This window comes from Mya arenaria, chromosome 2 (assembly GCF_026914265.1).
Source record: "Mya arenaria isolate MELC-2E11 chromosome 2, ASM2691426v1".
In the NCBI taxonomy this organism is placed as follows: domain Eukaryota; kingdom Metazoa; phylum Mollusca; class Bivalvia; order Myida; family Myidae; genus Mya; species Mya arenaria.
The window spans coordinates 25040559-25061151 of NC_069123.1; the positions used below are offsets into that span (position 1 = coordinate 25040559).

Below are 20593 nucleotides of genomic sequence, written 5' to 3' on the forward strand. Positions count from 1 at the left end.
CATCTATTCACTCTTTTTGATATATTAAAACCATTGTGGTAAATCTTATTTGGAAGTAAGAGTGCATCATTAAATATCTTCTGTAAAAGTTACTTCCAAAACGTATGTAAAATATGGTTCGCAATGCCTCACCTTAGACACTGATTCTATCGATCGATCGATAAATTGATTAAACATTTGATTGATTAATTGGTAATTGGAATTGTGTACTTTTGTCTGTATGAGTTAAGCTACACGTACCGTTTTTATTGCCATGAAAACAAATATCATTTTTAGCTCTTTTAAAACAAAAGACATGTATCTTCTATTTTTGTCTGTAGCAGTGTATCTGGAGCCTAGGAGAGCTTTCTGTATCATATCGGATCAATATGCATGGCAGAAGCAACCTGAATGAAGGTCATGTATGCACGATAGTCTGCTTGTTGTTTTCTGTGTCACTGTATACTCGGTTTTGATGTTGAAATAATCCGGTAATAACAAGATGTTGCTTTTGCTAGGTTATAGTGCTACTGAAAAACATTAATTCACAAGTCGTTATTTTTGCACCAATTGTTGCTGCTGTGGGAAAGTATTGCAGTTTAGTTGTTTACAGTTTTGCCTCGTTTAGTCTGTGAGTTCGTAGCGACTGCTAAACAACTGTTAGTGTTTTATTTCAGCGTGCTTTGTGGATTTAACTGGCTTAAATGTTTATACTGTAATACATTTAAGCGACATTTATAAAGTCTCTGATATAAAGTAAACCAAGAGATAAACATTATGTTTTTAAGATCTACCAAAGATAGCGACAATTCATTCGACGATTTTGCCATTCTCCTTGCGTCATGCTCTTTTTCGGTCGTACAGCAAGGAGTCGATCAATCCGTAATTAAGCTGACTGCGTACCCCGGTAAAATAGTGAAACGAATTATTGTGCGGATTTTTCTAACATTAATGATATCATGAACGTTGAATGTAGTGGTCACTCAGTGGGTGACCAACGAAACGACGGTGACATCGATACGAATGACGTCAGAGTTGACGTAACACCGGGAGTTGATATTCAGGCAGAAGATGATAGGATGCAGTATGCGGTCGGAGACAATCCACCTATTCTTCTGTCTCTCTTTTGCGGACTTCAGGTATGCAGGTGTCAATCTTTAAAAACAATTTCATGCATGTGTGTTACTAAGTGATAGTTAAGTTGCAGAACCTAAAGAAAAACTTAAACCTGAAAATTAAAATCTGCATGTCTACATTTGGTTTTTGTCAAACTTTCTTGATCAACATCATCATCATCGTCATCATCTTCATCCTCCTCCTATCATCCTCATCCTCCTCCTCATCATCATCATTGACACCCTCCTCCTCCCACCCTCCTCCTCCCACCCTCCTCCTCCTCCTCCTCCTCCTCCTCCTCCTCCTCCTCCTCCTCCTCCTCCTCCTCATCATCATCATCATCATCATCATCATCATCATCATCATCATCATCATCATCATCATCATCACCACCACCACCACCACCACCACCACCACCACCACCACTACCCACCACAACCACCACCAGCACCACCACCATCATCATCATCACGACCACCACCATCACCACCACCACCACCACCACTACCCACCACAACCACCACCATCACTATCATCATCTTTATCATCATCATCATCGTCATAATACCGTGTTTTCTGCACCTTTCATTCAAATAAAACCCGGTATCCTTCATAAGAACCACTGTTTTTGACATCTATTCACTCTTTTTGATATATTAAAACCATTGTGGTAAATCTTATTTGGGAGTAAGAGTGCATCATTAAATATCTTCTGTAAAAGTTACTTCCAAAACGCATGTAAAATATGGTTCGCAATGCCTCACCTTAGACACTGATTCTATCGATCGATCGATAAATTGATTAAACATTTGATTGATTAATTGGTCCTCATCATCATCATTGACACCCTCCTTCTCCTCCACCTCCTCCTCCTCCTCCTTCTCCTCCTCCTCCTCCTCCTCCTCCTCCTCCTCCTCCTCATCATCATCATCATCATCATCATCATCATCATCATCATCATCATCATCATCATTCATCATCATTGATCATCATTCATCATCATCATCATCATCATCATCATCATCATCATCATCATCATCATCATCATCATCATCATCACAAGTGAATGCGTAAGCTATAACGCCATCATCATCATCATCATCATCATCATCATCATCATCTTCATCATCATCATCATCATCACCACCAACACCACCACATCATCATCATCATCATCATCATCATCATCATCATCATCATCATCATCATCACCACCACCACCACCACCACCACCACCACCACCACCACCACCATCATCATCACCACCACCACCACCACCACCATCATCATCATCATCATCATCATCATCAACACCCTTCTCCTCCTCCTCCTCCTCCTCCTCCTCCTCATCATCATCATCACCATCATCACCCCTACCACCACCACCACCACCACCACCACAACCACCACCATCACTATCATCACCACCACGACCATCACCACCACCACCATCATCATCATCATCATCATCATCATCATCACCACCACCACCACCACCACCACCACAACCACCACCACCATCATCATCATCATCATCATAATCACAACCACAACCACCACCACCACCACCACCACCACCACAATCATCACCACCACCACCTCAACCACCACCACCACAACCACCACCACCACCACCACCACCATCACCACCACCATCATCATCATCATCACCATCATCATCATCATCATCATCATCATCATCATCACCATCATCATCACCACCATCCTACTACTACTTGCCTATCGACATGTTGACCACGATCCACCGAGAGATTGTCTACCATTGTGGTAAAAAAAATAAAAGTGCATGCCATGCCTTACAAAATTCGTTTAGTGTTTAAATGTCATCATAAAACAGTTTTCAAGCACCATTCAAGAAATAATGCTTCACTCTTCTTAGAACTATTTTAAGACCGATCAGACCATTTACATTAACTGGATCATTACGCGCATATACATGACAACGACGTGCTATCGCATATCCATACGCAATTATTGTCACTAAGCACAAAAGAGTTCCAGCAACAAATACATTTTTACTTAATTTTGTTTAACTGAGGTGGGAGAAAAATTATTTACCATAGCCGCTCGTGTAAGATAGGTTCATTCCGACCCTACGCTCGGGTCGGAATGAACCTATCTTACACGAGCGGCCATGGAAGATACTTATATAAAACAACGCGCGGACTAGATAGAGAGCACATTTGACGCATTTTTTATTACGCAATGCAAATGTCAAATACATATAAGTTATGCAATGAATGGCCAACTGATTCTGATAGTTACAATGATGATACAGACATTGACAGGAATGGCGTCTCGTGGACCAGGTTGCCAGTGCTGTTTTTCTTGACTTTTAAGAAGATGACGACGGACAAAGTGGCGGCGGTGGCGAAGATTGAGAAGATAGTAGTGGTAGTAATAGCAACTATATTGCATTCCTTGAGTTATAACTTTTGTAACATATTAACATTGCAAACAATTATATCAAAATTAAGTTTGCATTGACAGAGGGTGCAAACAACTAATACAGTTTAGTCTGAAAAGGCGTTCTCCTTTGGAATAATAATGAACTTTTGAGAGCAAAATGTTTATTTAGCCATAAGTTACTCGTAAAAGGGTGTTTGTCGTTAACGTTCATTTCTACATGCTAGTGACCTTCACAAGTATAGTCACAAACACCTATATAGATAGTGTGAGCATGCATATTAATAGCTTGAACAAATAAAGACTAGTCTGAAGGAGTTTATTCTGTTGACCATAACACACCCTTTCGACAAGTGCTGGTATGCACAATGAAATATCGTTGTGATCATAAAAAGAAAATAGAAAAACAAGAAGAAAATAGGATACCTTTTGTTGTGCGAAAAAATGTGTTCAACAGTCGGAGTACAAGTGTATGATAATTCTACGGAATTCTCAGACAAGACATTAGCATCTGATTCTAATATTGCAAGATGTTATGAGGCAGAGAGATGCACAACTCTTCTCATTGACAGCAACAAAGAAATGAACAACGGTGAAACTCAGGGCGGAAAATCGGACAAATTAAAAATTGAAGGATTTAAAGATCATGTGGAGATAACGTGCGCCACTGGAAGTGCCGTAAAGGATTCTGGAACGGAAGGCACGGTGCATTACAGACTCGATGACATTCCCGCGCCACATTTGGCGTTCCTTTTTGGTTTACAGGTATCTATTTTCGTTCGCATTTAGTAGGCTTTAAACTGTTTTTGGTAACTGAATCTTTTTATTCATCCGAATGACATTATGAAGGGAGCTCCTTAATTTACTTCTGAAATTAAATGATGTATTTTTGATGATAAAACATACACATCCTTAAATAATAAGACATTAAAGGAAACTCGATAAATGTGTGTATATTTTGGATGAAGAAAGGCTGTTTCAATTAGAAAACTGAAATCTGGGTTTATGTAATATGAAGTAATACATACGGTAGCTGAAATGAGGGTTTAGGGTTGAAGTGATACCTTGGTAGCCAGGCGCGTAGCTGTCTATATGTGAAAATGCAGCTGAATCCACATGATAAAAAACGGCCAAAGTTGCAGTATGCGTATGTGACAGTTCTAAATAAAGCACCTCTGAACGCCCAGAAGTTGCACCATGGTTTTCAAAAATAAAAACCTAGGACATTTGTGAATCCACATGAATAGAATAGGCTAGCTACGCACCCGGTAGCTGAAATTAGTCTTTATAGATGAAATAATACAAACTTGAAGGCAACTAAAATTAAGGTTGATGGAATTAGTAATACCTTAGGCAACCTAAGTAAGTGTTTGTTTGTATGGAGTTAGTCCTCAGGAATTAAGTGCTTATTTTTGTACAAAATAAGTCCGTTATCAACGAGAGACAGTATTGAGTTTGGAATAAGGTCAACAGTTTGCAACTGAAGTGTTTATTGTGAATAAATTGAAATCCAATAAGATGAAAGGATGTTAATGTTATGAATAGTCATACGGGAAGGGAACAGAAGCCCCACTTATCCGCGCCATTTCGGTTTTACAGAACTGTTATCTGTTGCATTGTCATTATCAACACAAACGTGTTGTTTTTTTTTTTACTTTAAACGAAGTGTTATGTCACAATGAGCAAGTGTATGTGTTTTTGTTTGTTTTCATTCCAATACATGCCAAACATAAACAATTCATTATTTTATATATTTAAATATCTTCTATAAAAGGTACTTCCGAAACGCATGTAAAATAGGGTTCACAATGCTTCACATTTATTTATAGACACTGATTTTATCGATCGATCGATTAATTGATTAAACATTTGATTGATTAATTGGTAATTGGAATTTTGTACTTTTGTCTGTATGAGTAAAGCTACGTACCGTATTTAAATTAATTATTGTCATGAAAACAAAACTCATTCGTAGCTTTTTTAAACAAACAAAAGACGTGTTGTATCTTCTATTCATGTCTGTAGCAGTGTATCTGGAGCCTAGGAGAGCTTTCTGTATCATACCGGATCAATATGCATGGCAGAAGCAACCTGAATGAATGTCATGTATGCACGATAGTCTGCTTGTTGTTTTTTTGTGTCACTGTATACTTGGTTTTGATGTTGAAATAATCCGGTAATAACAAGATGTTGCTTTTTCTTGGTTATAGTGCTGCTGAAAAACAATAACCCACAAGTCGTTATTTTTGCACTAATCGTTGCTGCTGTGGGAAAGTATTGCAGTATTGATGTTTACAGTTTTGCTTCGTTTAGTCTGTGTGTTCGTATCGACTGCAAAACAACTGTTAGTGTGTCATTTCAGCGTGCTTTGTGGATTTAACTGGTTTAAATGTGTATACTGTAATAAATTTAAGCGACATTTATAAAGTCTCTGATATAAAGTAAACCAAGAGATAAACATTATGTTTTTAAGATCTACCAAAGATAGCGACAATTCATTCGACGATTTTGCCATTCTCCTTGCGTCATGCTCTTTTTCGGTCGTACACCAAGAAGTCGTTCAATCCGTAATTAAGCTGACTGCGTACCCCGGTGGAATAGTGAAACAAATTATTGTGCGGATATTTCTAACATTAATGATATCATGAACGTTAAATGTAGTGGTCACTCAGTGGGTGACCAACGAAACGACGGTGACATCGATACGAATGACGTCAGAGTTGACGTAACACCGGGAGTTGATATTCAGGCAGAAGATGATAGGATGCAGTATGCGGTCGGAGACAACCCACCTATTCTTCTGTCTCTCTTTTGCGGACTTCAGGTATGCAGGTGTCAATGTTTAAAAACAGTCTCATGCATGTGTGTTACTAAGTGATAGTTAAGTTGCAGAACCTAAAGAAAAAACTTAAATCTGAAATTTAAAATCTGCATGTCTACATTTGGTTTTTGTCAAACATTTCTTGATCAACATCATCATCATCGTCATCATCTTCATCCTCCTCCTATCATCCTCATCCTCATCCTCCTCATCATCATCATCATTGACACCCTCCTTCTCCTCTACCTCCTCCTCCCCCTCCTTCTCCTCATCCTCATCCTCCTCATCCTCATCCTCCTCCTCCTCCTCCTCCTCATCATCATCATCATCATCATCATCATCATCATCATCATCATCATCATTCATCATCATCATCATCATCACAAGTGAATGCGTAAGCTATAACGCCATCATCATCATCATCATCATCATCTTCATCATCACCACCACCACCACCACCACCACCACCATCATCATCACCACCACCACCACCACCATCATCATCATCATCATCATCAACACCCTTCTCCTCCTCCTCCTCCTCCTCCTCATCATCATCATCATCATCATCATCATCACCATCATCACCCCTACCACCACCACCACTACCACAACCACCACCATCACTATCATCACCAACACCACCACCACCACCACCACCATCATCATCATCATCATCATCATCATCATCATCATCATCATCATCACCACCACCACCATCACCATCACCATCATCATCATCATCATCATCATCATCACCACCACCACCACCACCACCACAACCACCACCACCACCATCACAATCATCACAATCATCACCACCACCACCTCAACCACCACCACCACCACCAACATCACCATCATCATCATCATCATCATTATCATCATCATCATCACCATCACCATCATCACCATCCTACTACTACTTGCCTATCGACATGTTCACCACGAACCACCAAGAGATTGTCTGCCATTGTGGTAAAATAATAAAAGTGCATGCCATGCCTTACAAAATTCGTTTAGTGTTTAAATGTCATCATAAAACAACACGACTCACCAGAGAGAACAAGTGCATGCGTAAGATATAACGTAGTTTGCATCTTAAATGATCGCTGTTTTTTTGCCGGTAATGTACGTATTCCTTTTAGTAGTAAAGCAACGATACATCTTGCAAATATTTTGCTATAACTAGCTTAATTAGCACAAGATCATATCGTCGTCAATTCTTGAAAATAAAAGTAGATGAAACCCCTAAGAAAAAAAAAACATATAGGAAAAAAATCCGCAATAACAACATAATTGCATATTTCGTAGATGATCTGAATGCTGTGCCGCGAGAGTGACTGAGTGCAAGTATCTATGATGTGTTTCTGATAGGAAAATCCGGCCCGATGGCACGTTAGACTTGCCGGGGATAAAACCTGATTGATAGTTTTTCTAACATACCTAATAATATGAATTTGTGGAAAAATTCGTGTCGGAAACGCATTTTTTGGTACAATAAGCGACGTTGTTCACTTAAGGAATGAATTGACACCACGCCGATTACGATAGGGCTACGCCTACAGTGTCACGTGACCCTTCAGTAAGGGCCCTCCGACATGAACACAGAAGCAGACGATAATTATACAGAATAATCGTAGAATTGATTTACAATCAGATAAAAAATGCACGACACATGGTAAAACATAGCAATAAAAGCAAGTATAACATTAAATCAGTTAATTATTGTAATTAATTAAATTCAATACTTGATTCAGGTAGAAATAATTTAATGTCTAAACTTTAAAATAATTAATTTCTAAAAAAATCTGAATTTGTTTCAGTAGTAATGTAAACATAAAATTTAAGGAAACAAAACATTTATTAATTTCCTTTCGAAAGTCAACAAAAAATGACTATTGTGTAGATCAAATGGATTTTGCTGTTTTTCTTCCTTTCTCCATTAAAAAAAACACCTTTTATACAAGTTTAGTGAATTATTATTATTGATATAACTACCGTAATATTTCTCTCAATGAATTAATATCCGTATTAAATGAAATGCGAAACTGTTCTTACAAGGAACAAACATGTAGGAGTTAGAAGTGATCATAGCCATTATAAATACACAGGTTTATACATTGATTTGCGTCATTTACGAAGATAATTCTGTCTTATCTATACGTATATACGTTTTGTGACCTTTAGCTATATGAACAGTTTGTTCAAACAAATTTAAAAGCAAATTTATATATATGCTTCGGATTTAAAACTTTACGCACAAGAAGGAGGAAAAATCAAATTATTTTTTTTAAAAAATCGCGAGATGACGTCAATATTATACACTAATACTCATAAGGATATTTCATGTTTTATGACTAACGAAGAAGATACGTATATTATCATATGTACGTTCACATTAAAATGCATAATTTGCATAATTTGAGCAGCAATAAGGGAAAATGTCTGTATTAAAAATTTCCTTGTCTTTACTATCTCTCAATTATTAAAAAAACTTTTTTGTGTTTTATATATAGAACACAGAGCAATTCCACTACTGTTGGTAAGTGCAGATTGTCGGAGGTCATGGCGGATAGCATTATCGGGGTATGAATGCAATTGGGCTGGTCAAAGTGTACTTTGACCAGCACAATTGCGTTCATATCCCCGATAATGACATCAACCCCGCAATTCATTACTTATATTTACACCAATAGTTCATTATTTCATTCAATAATTGTTAAAAAAATACTTAATTTTATTTAAGAAAACCTTTCAGTAATCCTTTCTTACCCATTCTGTAAATAGAACGAACCGACTGTAACCGGAAACAATTTTTTCAAATGACGTCACAATAACGCGGGTAAAGATCAACCACTGGAAATCACTTTTAAATGAAAAATTGAAACACTTATGGCAACAATACATTTAAAATTTAATAAATTAACACTTTCTAAAATGTGGATTTATATGTTGCGGGACCTTCTGACACAATACAAACAATAACCAGATCAATAGTTTTCATGTATATTGTTGTGCGATGACTTGCGATCCGAACATATCCGAAGATGTTGCGTTCATCGATTGATAAACGCAATTGCCGATAAGCAGTTAGTTTAAACATATTTTATAAGCAGTTTATTCAAGGAATGGAAGTTGAGGTGTAAATATTGACGTCATGAACCGCAGTAAATTAAGATCACTACTGACGTCAAATTCCTCTTAAATTTTTGAGGAATATTTATTTTTATTTTAATAAAAAAATCATGCATTCTAATGAATTTGATTGCACTTTAAATATTGAAATGGCAAAATCATAAACCATACAATGAAAGAAATTAGAAGTGGCGCGTTGCTGCGCGTGACTCATGTTACACTGCAGTTTGCAAGAAATGGTTATTTGACATTTCATCAGAAAACCCGGTACTGAAAGTATACAACTGTAACTGTTACTTTGTTTAGAGTTTTTTAAGAATTAATACAGGTTTACCCGCGCCCATTGGCTGCAATATGGGCTGACCATCGCAACCATCACGTATACTATGGCTTGACCAGTCGCCATCTGGACTTCAGGTGAATTGTATGCCATACGTGACATGAATCATAACACAGGGCGATTTTCCTTCAGTCACATATAAATATCAGCGGAGTTGACACACCACGCGATATACAAGGAGATCCGGGTACGATACCCTGACTCTTTTCGAATAAAGCACTAATGCGCTTTGACATGTTCTATGTCCGGTGTAATATACCGACACACGGGGGACAACTTCCCTGCATTTTAACCAGTTCTGGGTATTCCAAATTACCCAGTGTACCCTCAAATGCCGATCGTCAGGAAAGAAGGCTACTGGTACCAACTGTTTTTATGCACACATTAACACATTGAAGCGATTATCAACATTTAAACATGCTTTGAAATTTGTGCATTCAAACAGTTAATATGTCATTGTTTTAGAAGAAAATGTATGTATACATGCTTTGAAATAGGAAACCATTTTAGGCCGCTAGGCCGCTAACTTCACGATCGACTTTTTTGGAAAAAATAATGAAAAACGCTTCAGAGTGATAATTTGTGCATAAAAACAGTAAAAACATCATTGTTTTAGAAGAACAGGCATGTTTAATGCTTTGAATTAGCTGACTGCTTTATCGACTTTTTTGAAAAAAAAAATGTTGATAATCGCTTCAATGTGTTAATGTGTGCATAAATACAGTTAAAATGTCATTGTTTTAGAAGTGGTGATAATTAAAGAAGTCCGCATTAACAATTGCTTGGAAATAGAAAAAAAATAATTAGGCCGCCAGGCCGCTAGGCCGCCAACTTCACGCCGCTAGGCCGCCAGGCCGCTAACTTCAAGCCGGTAGGCCGCTAGGCCGCTAGGCCGCTAACTTCACGCCGCTAGGCCGCTAACTCCACGTACATCATTTACTTCCCTTTTCAACGAGTTTTCTCAGCATTAGCCCATTTTACCGTTGTCGAAATGTACCGCCTCGGATACAAAGTCATCAAACATGCTTTTTCTGATGCATAATCAAATAATTTTCTAATTTAGCACATGCAACTATTTTACTATGCATTTTATTGACCACTAGATTTGCTCAAAGACGTTGACATTGGAAACATCGGGCTGATGTAAATAATGCATGTAATGTATACGTCAAGTACATGAATCGGTGCCGAGGTAAACAATCGCTATGACGACTTCAAAATTTGAAGAAAATAAGAGGTAGGGACACGGGTCTTGCACGCGACACGTCGTCTTGGTATGTGGAACACATGTGGCAAGTTATTTTAAATTATGTCCATACAAGGGAAAGTTACAGCCCGGACCCGACAACCTATACTCTATGTCCTTATGTGCAGCACTCCATTGTGAATAAACACTATGTGTGACCTTGACCTTTGAGGTAGGGACACGGGTCTTGCACGCGACACGTCGACTTGGTATGTGGAACACATGTGGCAAGTTATTTTAAATTATGTCCATACAAGGGAAAGTTACAGCCCGGACACGACAACCGATACTCTATGTCCTTATATGCAGCACTCCATTGTGAATAAATACTAAGTGTGACCTTGACTTTAGTGGTCGGAACCCGGGTCTTGTACGCGACACGTCGTCTTGGTATGCCGAACACATGTGGCAAGTTATTTTAAAATCTGTCCATACAAGGGAAAGTTACAGCCCGGACACGAGTTATTGAGCCGGACACACGGACGGACGGACGGACGGACGGACGGACAGACGGTGCGATTTTAATATGCTTCGGGAGCATAAAAAATCATAAAACTCGGGTCGTTCGAAACATCGTATCCCTCGCGGTTTTAGCTCTGACCCGGTGTCATCGAGCGATCGAAGTTTTACTGTAGTGCGAGATGTAGTACGAGTGTGTGTACTAGTGGGACATTATTAAGTCACCTTACCTTTCAGCAAGTGTTATTAAGCATCAGTTCTACGATATCCATTCCGCTGATCGTTGCCAGGGAGATATGCGCGGGTGACCTTGACCTCGTCAAGTCAGAGATCCTGTCGACCTTCCTCTTCATGTGTGGTGTATGCACCATTCTTCAGACCACCGTTGGTGTAAGGTAAAATTTAATTTAAAGGGATTTTGTGTTTAATGGATTCATTTTACATTGATCTTTTTACAAGAAATTTATAACTGTCATGGGGATTCGGAGCCGAATTGGCCATGCAGAAATTTGTAACTCATCAATTTTCCGAAGTCGAGGTATTGTCAAAGCTGCAAGTTTGGTGTTGTTATTGGCGATGTAGTCTTCGTGCAAAAACTTGAACTTGATCATAACTTTAAAATATGTATAAAATGAAACTGTGTACATGTTGTCAGAGACAATACGCACATGACCAACAATGCCCATAACATTTCTTTAGATATTGTCAAGTTATGTCCTTTGTTGGAAAACAAAAAAAGAAGAGCGTTAGCTTTTGTTCCGCGACAATCTCGTTCACTGATTCTTTTTAGTCGTCGGGTTCCATGTGTTGGAGTCAACCGACCTTTCAATGACAGTTAAATATCAGCGGAGAGCTCTCTATTATGATACATGTTCTGGACAAAATGAAAATAAGAGCATTGCATACTGGAGTTATTTCGGTTAAAAACGCCCGCATCTTTTCCAGACTTCCGATTATCCAAGGCGGTTGCCACAAGTTCATCCCGGCCGTGACCGCACTAATGGCGCTCCCAATGTGGAAGTGCCCGGATTTTGCGGCGGCCGGCGTTGGCGGTAACGTCACTTCAGGAAATGGTACAAATGTCACGTTTGAGCTGGACAGGACTGAGATATGGCAGAGTCGGATGAGAGAGGTACTGCTAATAAGTTTTAATCGAATGTATTTACTACTTACGTAGCACTTGACGGATCAAATGCATGATTATAACTCACCAGAAAACCTTTATGCATTGTTATTGAAAGACGAGCTATGTTCTGTATTGTTTAAATTATCATAAACCGAATTAAACATGTCTCAAATAAAAAAATAATGATATCGAATGATCCAAAAATTCCTGAGATGTTCATACAGCATACACACAAGCGCAAATTATCAATATCAATAGGAGATAACAAAACACAGTTCCTTTTATTTACTTCGTGCACATGCACTTTTTTCATGAAGGTGAAGAGTCATCTCAGTCGCAGATAATACAAGGCAGGTTTTCCTATTTCAAATTTGTTTTTCTACTTATATATTCCTTATGTGAGGTCTGTAATCGCGTTTATCGGGTGAACGGAAATTATGGGTTTCATGATCATTTTCCACCATATCGGACCCATCACGACTCTACTACATGTATTACCTACAATACTCAAAAACAAACCAGTTCCCCATATTTCATATCCAGGGTTGTATTAGTCTTATTCTGGCGTCCCTGGTCCAAGGTATGAATGGATCAATATAATACAGCATATGCATACTCGAATAGCTGATAACACTAGTTCCCCATATTTCATATCCAGGGCGGAATAATCCTATTCTGGTGTCCCTGACCCTACGAATTAATGGGAAATACGGGATTTATTCCTAACCAAAAAGGTCCAAATATAATACAGCATATGCATACTCGAATAGCTGATAACAGAACTAGTTCCCCATATTTCAGATCCATGGTGGTACTAGTCTTATTCTGACGTCCCTGGTCCAACGAATGAATGGGAAATACGGGATTTATTCCTCACCACAAAGGTCCAAATATAAAACAGCATGTGCATACTCGAATAGCTGATAACACAATCGAGTTCCCCATATTTCAGATACAGGGCGGAATAATCCTAGCATCACTTGTGCAAGTGTTTATTGGGTGCACGGGAATTCTGGGTTTCATCCTCCACTATATCGGACCAATCACTATCGTGCCTACCATCACACTGGTCGGACTGTCGCTGATTGACGTGGCCCTCAGATTCTGTCAGGTCCACTGGGGAATCAGCTCATTGTAGGTGGACTATTTTTTTGGTATATGTTTTCGAAGAAAAGAAATCGACAAAATACCATATATAACATTCGATGTCGGCATCGTCGTGCAAAAACTCCAACATAGGTCATAACTAAAAAAATGTTTAAATCAAACTTGGTATACACGTTGCCAGAGACTCGGACAATTACGCAGGCTTTCCTAATTGTCGATTTATTCCACTTATTCGACATAAAAAGAAAAAGACCAGCGTTTGCGTTCGCTCTGTTGCGTTCTTGTGTGTTATCAGGGTTGAAAAGGAGTTAGTCTTTGGCTAGTGATAAAAATTCCGGGAGAACTATATAAAGATACAATTTAGCAACTAAATCATGAACTTATGTCAAAATGTTATGAAAGTTCCTCTAACGCACATTATTGTGGAAACTCTAAACGGCGATTTCTACTAAATATATTGATTTTGTTGAATTTATCTGATTGCAGTTTGCATATGTAAATATGTTTGATAGATCGTCCTAAAGTAATCAACTTTAAGAGGATACACCGAAATGTATCATTTCAGACTTATTTTAGCCAAACTAAGACATCCCATGCCCAAATACCACATTTAAAGGGAAAAAATAGGGTCCTTGGGCAGGGGACGCGCTTTTCTGTTTGCGCCGCAAGTTACGCCCGTCTTTTGTCTAATCATCGACGTTTCCCAGATCGTCTTTCCTGAATACTTTAAAACATTGTTAACATGTGTGTCAGTAAGCAAATGTACAATTCTTGAAATATTCCAGGACGGTGTTTCTAGTGTTCCTGTTTTCTCTGTACATGACTGAAATACGGATCCCGTTTCCCGCCTACAACCGCCAAGAAAAGTGCCACATTACTAGATACCCGGTCTTCAAGCTACTCCCGGTAAGGAATGTTGACGTGACCACGTATTGGCTTGATCATCTTCCGTCTTTATATGCGTTTTTACGTGTGCAGACTATTTGAATGAAAAACAGCTTAATTCATCATTTCAAACAACACTTACACGAGCGGTTGTTATCTCGGCTGACTTATTGGAATACCTCGGCCATCCCCCCCTTATGACGTCGTTATGCACCAGTCAATTGTAGGTATACCAGGGATAGCCGGGGAAATTGGCCGTGTTTCTACCTTCCAGGTGGCCCCGCAGCGCCGGGTAATGCGGTGGTTTTGTCTTCGCGCCAAAAACAGCGGGGAATGGGCCTTACCTAGGGTCCCTAGGATGCGGGGCGCATTTGGCGGGGATTTTAGCAGCAGTTCATTCCCGCAGGGGATCTTGCCCGGGCTTGGCTGGACCGAAAGTCAAAGTCACCGCTATTCCTCGGACCTGGGGGGGGGGGGGCGTAGTTGCAATTCACTGGTGCATTATGTTTGAAGAAAGCGGCCGATATGCAACGATTGTCTGGCCGGCGTTCCTTCTGTTTCATACATTCGACTATATATTTTATTAAGTTGCTTTTCCCCCCTTTTTCCTAGGTAATATTAGCGGTGTTGATATCCTGGTTGACGTGCCTTGTTCTCACACTGACAAACGTGTTCCCACCTGATCCCGACCATCCGGCCTTTCAAACGCGTACAGACGCCCGCCTTTCCGTCCTCCCGTCCGCCAAGTGGTTCTACTTCCCCTATCCATGTATGAAAAGTTTAGATTCAAGTTACGTTATTTGAATAGATGTGTTTTATTAAGGTATCGCTTTGTTACTTATAAATGCGGTCTTTTGAGTAAACATCCTTCTTACATTTACAGTGCTCCAGCCAGGATTTGAAAAGGGTAGGGTGGAGTTTTGAAAAGGGCAAACTACATGAGTCGTGTAGGGGTGATTGGGGGTGGTTGTGGGAGGGGTCCACCCCGTCACAAGGTGTTTTTTTTTTTTTTTTTTTTTTTTTTTTTTTTTTTTTGGGGGGGGGGGGGTCTCCACCTAGAATTTGTTTTGTTTTCATACTCAATTGAAATCATTTTCCAGGATTTCCAGACTTGAATAAAAAAGTTTGTTGTTTTTTTTCTCCAAATTTGGTAGGGTGTGTTTGAATATCAAAATTAAAATTTGTCTTTTTGTCTGTGGTAGTATGATTGTACTTGTTTGGAGTCTTCTTTAGTGCAATGGCACATATTTCTAAAAATAATCATGTAAAATGAAGAAAAAACAAAGACAGTTAAACATTTGAAGCAAGCAAATAAATAAATACACAAAAAACAAATATGTAGGGGACGAATCTTAGTTTGGTACGATCGGGATTGGATACGAATGTTACATTCAGCCTGACTGTTTTTAAATTGTCTTTGGTAAAATAATGTTTAATATGCTAATGTTTTAGAATAAAATGACAATAAAAATCACTGCCCTTGCTTTGAAAATCACTTATAAAACATAGAACATTGATAAAATAACGTTCGTTCTGACAAAATGGCGGTTTCGGCGAATTTTGACATGATCGTAACAACGATAGGTAAACACTACATAAAGCATCAACATATATTTGTGGGTAACAATGAAATTTTCATCATGAATATTTTACAAATAAACTTTGAAAAAACATTTACTGAAATAGTGATGTATTTGATTGTGTTAGCGCCACCATTGATATGTTTACAAATCGGCAGTGGCCGTCTGCTTCAAATCAACAATGTTTAAATGGCGATTTTCGTCAGTACAATACAATTAACAATTATTTTAAAAGATTTAATTGTGCTTGACAACATTTTTCACCATCCCTTCGCATTTTCTATCGCGTTTTACGAACTTTCATCATTAAATGAACGAATTCTCAATGTATATTCTGATTGGCTCTCATTCAATAGCTCCGCCTCCTGCCGATGTTTCCCTATTTGTCTCTTCTTAATTATTAGATTAGAAGATGACCGATTATGAATACACAGGTCGTCTGTTCACTACACAAATACACAATTAGCTGTCATATGACTTGGCCAAGGCACATGGGAAGATGAAAGGGCAGTACGGCATATTTTAAGCAGTCAATGGGGGCATGGTGACACCTAGCGGGAACACTATTATCATAAGTATTACGTAATTTGTCTCAATTATGTCAGCGGATTAAAGGCTGTCAATCTTTTATAATGATTTCAATAGTAAAAAGGCCACTAACGGGATAATTGGTGCTTATAGAGCATTTGTAAAAAGGGCACTATTCAAAAAGGTGGCAGGGCGGTAAGAAAAGGGGCACGGGCGCTGCGCCATTGAAAAACGGGCTAGCTGGAGCACTGCATTTGTTTTGTATAGAGAAGACATTTGATATATTAAGTCGTGATGACAAACGATGTTTAAAACCCCAAATTCTGCAGAATACGGCTTAAAATATCCATTGAAATTCGAATGCTTTCATATATTTTTGTCTGATTATTTGATGCACAACGCGCGCGATAAAAGATTACACGTGGCATAACATGAAAAAGCTTTCCGCTTTCATCGTTCATCATTTTATATTGACTTTACCTCCGCAGTTCAGTGGGGAACTCCAACTATCAGCGTCTCCAGCTATATGGCCATGTTGGCCGCGACCTTCACCTCAATTATAGAGTCTACAGGCGATTATTACGCATGCGCAAGAATCTCGTGTGAGGCACCGCCCCCGGCGCACGCGGTCAACAGAGGAATCCTGACGGAGGGGTTCGGTAGCATAATTTCCGGAATCGTCGGCTCCGGCGGCGCTACGACCTCATATAGTCAGAACGTGGGAGCTATTGGATTTACTAAAGTAAGTGAATCTACATCGACCTACCGATTCCGTTCCACTTCAACGACTTCGATACCAACGACGAACGAAGTGAAACGTGAATCGGCTGGTATTCTACCATGTTGCCTTGAATTTAGTTAAGTTTATGGCGGTTCGGCTCATAAATTTTATTAAACATTTTCACAGTTCGACAAATAGCATCCATGTAAAGCAATAAAACCATTGAAGCGAATGTACTTATTATCATAACAGTGTCGTATAAACGAGTGACAAGCTAACAAGCTATATATATATATATACCAGCTTATAATAATTCTCTCTCTCTCTCTCTCTCTCTCTCTCTCTCTCTCTCTCTCTCTCTCTCTCTCTCTCTCTATATATATATATGTATATGTATATATATATATATATATATATATATATATATATATATATATATATATATATATATATATATAGAGAGAGAGAGAGAGAGAGAGAGAGAGAGAGAGAGAGAATTATTATAAGCTGACCTTTTCTAACATCAGGTGGCCAGTCGACGCGCGTTCCAAGTTGCTGGTCTTATCTTTGTGGTGTGTGGCCTTTGTGGTAAGTTTGGGGCGGTACTGACTCTGCTGCCGGACCCTGTGCTGGGCGGAATCGTGCTGGTCAGTTTCGGAATGGTCACTTCCGTCGGCCTGTCCAACCTCCAGTTTGTGTCCCTCAAATCCAGTAGGAACCTGGTCATTATTGGGTCGTCGCTGATTATTGGGCTGATGGCGCCCAGATACATACAAGACAACCCAGGGTGTATTAATACGGGTGAGTTTCAAAGCTATCTGCCTGCCGAGTGATCAGAGCACCTTCATTGTTATGAAATCAGCAAAGTGTGTTTTTATTAATAGATGCCAAGGTCGAATTGCAAGCTAAATCTGCCCGGCGAGTATATTGCATATATCAGTAGCAAAAATCGTATTTATCGCATGTTTAATGATGTAGGGAACGAAATAATACTTCTGAAAATACGATGGCTCAAACGGGTGTGTCAAGGCTGCATTTCTTAAAAAAATGTTTAGGCGTTTGCATCCTTCTACGAGTACATGTGTGTGTGCGTGTGCGTGTGCGTGTGCGTGCGTGCGTGCGTGCGTACTCTTATATTGTATACATGTAGTTCTCTATTTACGCTGAATACAGCTTGCTAAATTCCAGGTTACTCTGAAGTAGATCGGGTGTTGACAGTTCTTCTGAGCACAGCCATGTTTGTTGGTGGCTTCATTGGGTTTGTCTTGGACAACACGGTGCCAGGTGGGTAGTTAGTTACATTGTTTTTTTTTTTAAATTTTACGATAGTAATCCCCAAACTGAACAGTGTATGTCGTCTTAAAGGAGATGACGTACATATTTTATGTTGGAAACGACGATTTTTATAAAGATACAGACCAAACAGCAACTACCAGATACTCATTAATTTAATATTAATTATGTAAATCCAAGCCTCATATGATTCAATGAATATCAGCTCATCATCATATTTCATAATGTGCATGTACTTTCTTTTCACGTATGCCACATTATTCATATCTACATATTGACATTGCATGTATGGAATCTCTATTATGTGACATGTGGAATTCACGTTTTATAAATGTATTTATATTCTATGACTATGTACCTTGTGGGTATACGTCAAATACAATTATGTCCTGTTCTATTCAAATGTACAATTTAGTTACTTACTAATAGCGCCAAAATGGAGAATTTTCTGTCACATGTTTTGATAAAAAATAAAATAAGAGCTCTTATTTGAACAATTATATTTACCTTTAAAAAATGAAAAGTATTTTTAATGGATAGTTAACGTCAAACAAAATCTCACAACGCCAGTAAGCGTTCGATTTTCCCTTATTTTATATAAAGTCACTAATACTGGGTTGTTCCAGGGACGGACGAAGAGCGAGGAGTCCGTGCATGGCGGAAGAGTTATGCCGTCGGTGGCAATAGCGTACTGCCGTCGGCTGAGGGAGACAGCACCTACGATCTGCCGTACATCATGGGTTGCCTCCGGCGGATGCGATGGACCAGATACATCCCCTTCTTGCCTACTTTCAGCGTCGGAGCCGGCAAAAAACTTTTTTGCAATAATTGCTCATGTTGTAAAAAGTCGAAATCTTGATATCTATATCGTGATATATTATGAAATGTATAACGTGTATTGATCTATATCATATATATAGCAGATCTATAATGAACTATAACCATATCACACATTATGTAATAAAACAACTAAAAAAACCTCAAACATGTTGTTTTATTAAACATAACCGTGAACCATCCAGGTTTGAAAAAAAGTTTGACAAGACAGATAACAACGGGTAATTGAAACGGCTATAACAACGGCTTATTTTCAGCGCTTCAGATGATGTTAAACACGAACTGTTTTAAACATAAATATACAAGGTCATAGTGTGTTAAAAATAATGTGAAACTTGGTCTTAGATGCCTCGTGGCAAGCGTAGAAGAGATTCATAAACATGGGCTTAATAAAAGAGATAATGAGAATGACATCGTATCAGAAAGGGAGATTCCGGCAAAAACTCGAATCTCTTATCCGAAAAAATGAATCATATGTTGTAAAGTCTCTCAACATTAACCACAAAGAATGGGACCAGTTAGTTAGTGGTGTCGGTGACGCTTTCACTGACGTCCAAAAGACCAACTCCAGCGACTCCGGAGCTCGTACCGCTTAACCAGGGTGTCACGTACTAAAAGAAATGTCCCCTACATATGTCCTAAGCAAACTCTTGGTCTTAATGAAAACGAAATAACATTTTCTTGCGGTATAACGTGTTTTTTTCTGTCTTTGCCTAGAAGACGTCTTTAGCCAAAATGCAAACGGTTCAGGAAAAACATTTGCATCCATGCGCGTCGAGTGTATAGGTAAAGAAAACTGCTGTGCCTTTAGGAATAAGACATTCTCTGAAAGCATATACATGTATCTTTCTTGACACATTAAACAAGCGGGAATGTAGTCACCTCATGTGACAAATCGACCAAAGATCGAACATCTCTCTTATGTTTTCAACAAACGCACGTGACAACATATCGTAATATTATCAAGAATTTTAGTTAAACATTTTAAAA

At 38.8% G+C, this 20593-nt stretch overlaps 1 protein-coding gene across 2 annotated transcripts; it reads left to right on the top strand.

Moving 5' to 3' along the window:
- Positions 1 to 3812: 3812 nt before the first annotated feature.
- On the top strand, positions 3813 to 19739 carry LOC128243808 (solute carrier family 23 member 2-like). 2 transcript variants are annotated; one of them, XM_052961767.1, is made up of 10 exons: positions 3813 to 4287; positions 11764 to 11921; positions 12472 to 12658; positions 13605 to 13786; positions 14545 to 14665; positions 15257 to 15413; positions 17241 to 17494; positions 18001 to 18274; positions 18662 to 18757; positions 19393 to 19739. In XM_052961767.1, the coding sequence occupies exons 1-10, from the start codon at positions 3967 to 3969 to the stop codon at positions 19623 to 19625; spliced, it is 1983 nt and encodes a 660-aa protein (XP_052817727.1). In that variant the 5' UTR covers positions 3813 to 3966; the 3' UTR covers positions 19626 to 19739. The 2 variants fall into 2 exon arrangements, with proteins under 2 accessions (XP_052817727.1, XP_052817736.1); XM_052961776.1 differs by lacking the exon at positions 3813 to 4287 and adding an exon at positions 5837 to 6346.
- Positions 19740 to 20593: the final 854 nt, after the last annotated feature.